Source organism: Odontomachus brunneus, unplaced genomic scaffold, assembly GCF_010583005.1.
Source record: "Odontomachus brunneus isolate Ranch 3 - 2012 unplaced genomic scaffold, Obru_v1 Obru_scaffold_219, whole genome shotgun sequence".
NCBI classification, from domain to species: Eukaryota; Metazoa; Arthropoda; class Insecta; order Hymenoptera; family Formicidae; genus Odontomachus; species Odontomachus brunneus.
The window spans coordinates 183,975-185,623 of record NW_022639669.1 but is presented as its reverse complement, the minus strand read 5'-3'; the positions used below and the strand labels follow the sequence as shown (position 1 = coordinate 185,623).

Below are 1,649 nucleotides of genomic sequence, written 5' to 3'. Positions count from 1 at the left end.
CGTTCGGACGCAATTTCGGATGCGGCCAGCGGTACTGTGAAACTTATCTGTGTCGGCCTCACGAATCCGTGAGCCGACGGCGGAATGATTCCAGTCACTACGCGACGAACAGTAATCTGCCCGGAGCGGAGTAGAGTCAAATGTCGATGACACGTATCCGTGCAACGACGGCGGAGTGACTACAGTCGCCAATCGACGAACAGTAATCTGCCAGGAGCGGAGTCGGTATCTCTTAGAGCGGATAATCGGAATCGGGTTCTCCTTCGAGAGCGGTGGATCGGTTCTGATTCTCTTTCGAGAGCGGATGATCGAATCTCTCGATTATGATTACGCGGTATTTTATATACCTCGAATCTTGCTTGATTCGCTATTTACCGCTGTTGTTCGGCGGTCGCGCTGTTTACTATTTTGGAGGACGCGCTGTCCTCTTGCGCTTTTTGATTCGCGATGTTCTGCGTTTTCCTCACGTAACGATATGCATCGTTACAAATATTTGAATATTCTATCTATATATGTGTCAGACAACCTATATGTGTGTTTATGATTATGTATATGCGCATGCACATGATTATTTTTTATAGCATATTATATATGATATATTTAATTTATAATTATATGAAAAAAAAAATATATAAATATTTCTATATATAATCTAACATATACAAATATATTCGTAATAGAAATGAACTTCAAGATGAAATTGTGTCACTATAATTGTCCCAGATATTTTTATGAAACGTTTTGATGTTATCTTGAGACTTGAAATAGCCAATCTTGTTCAATAAAAGAGAAATATATCAGCTAATGTAAAAAATTTGAATCCACGAATTTTAAATATCTTTACTTATGTGGGGAAGCGATTTATAAAAAAGGATTTTCTCACCTATTGAAGGAATCACGAAGAGTCCCTTGGTACAGCTGATGACTGGCACACGATAATGGATGTGATGGGATGGTAACATCGGAAGTTCGATAAGCTATGCTGTGATAGGGCGGCGACGTGTCTTCATTTTCATTCAGATATCTGCTCGTTGGCTCTATGTAGTATTCCTCGAATCTAGTCACGACGCTGCCGTCGAAAAGACCGTCTTTTGTAATGATGCCTTGCACCACAGCGCTCTCGTCCTCTGAAAATAAAAAGAAAAAAGGAAATAAGCAACACAAATTAGTAAGGAATTAACACAATCGAATTTATTAGGTTATTTATTAGTGAAAAAATATACTTCTGATTATATTATTTATTCAGTACTGATTTGTAGCACATATTTCACTTTTCTATAGAAAAAAATAAATCAATCCAAATTTTCAGACATGATAATTTATGACAAAATAACGTATAATTCGGGAAGTCACAACCCGGGAAAAAATGTTCAGATAAAAACCAGATATGGATTTTGTCAAGATCTTATTAGATTTTTTATATACAGGGTGTTCGGAAAGTACCGGGACGCCCGAATATCAGGAAAAATATAAGTTTTACAAAAAAATGTTTCAGACAAAAGTTGTGGCGTTTAAAGAGATGTATTTACTGATCACATCAGTTTGACCTTGGGTTGCGTAGCGAAGGTCAGGTCAAGGTCACATTAATTTTTTTAAATGGAACACCCCATTTTTCATTGCATATTCTTATAGCACATCTCGAGAGCTTT

The 1,649-nt window shown here is 37.3% G+C and overlaps 1 protein-coding gene across 1 annotated transcript in view; it reads right to left on the bottom strand.

Annotated features, from left to right (window-relative positions):
* Positions 1-1,649, bottom strand: part of LOC116852364 (disintegrin and metalloproteinase domain-containing protein 10) — a gene marked incomplete at its 5' end in the record, with an annotated part of 339,156 nt that overhangs the window by 275,406 nt on the left and 62,101 nt on the right. Inside the window, one exon of the mRNA XM_032832640.1 lies at positions 884-1,127. Within this exon, the coding sequence (XP_032688531.1) occupies positions 884-1,127 (244 nt within the window). The remainder of the gene's footprint in view (positions 1-883; positions 1,128-1,649) is intronic.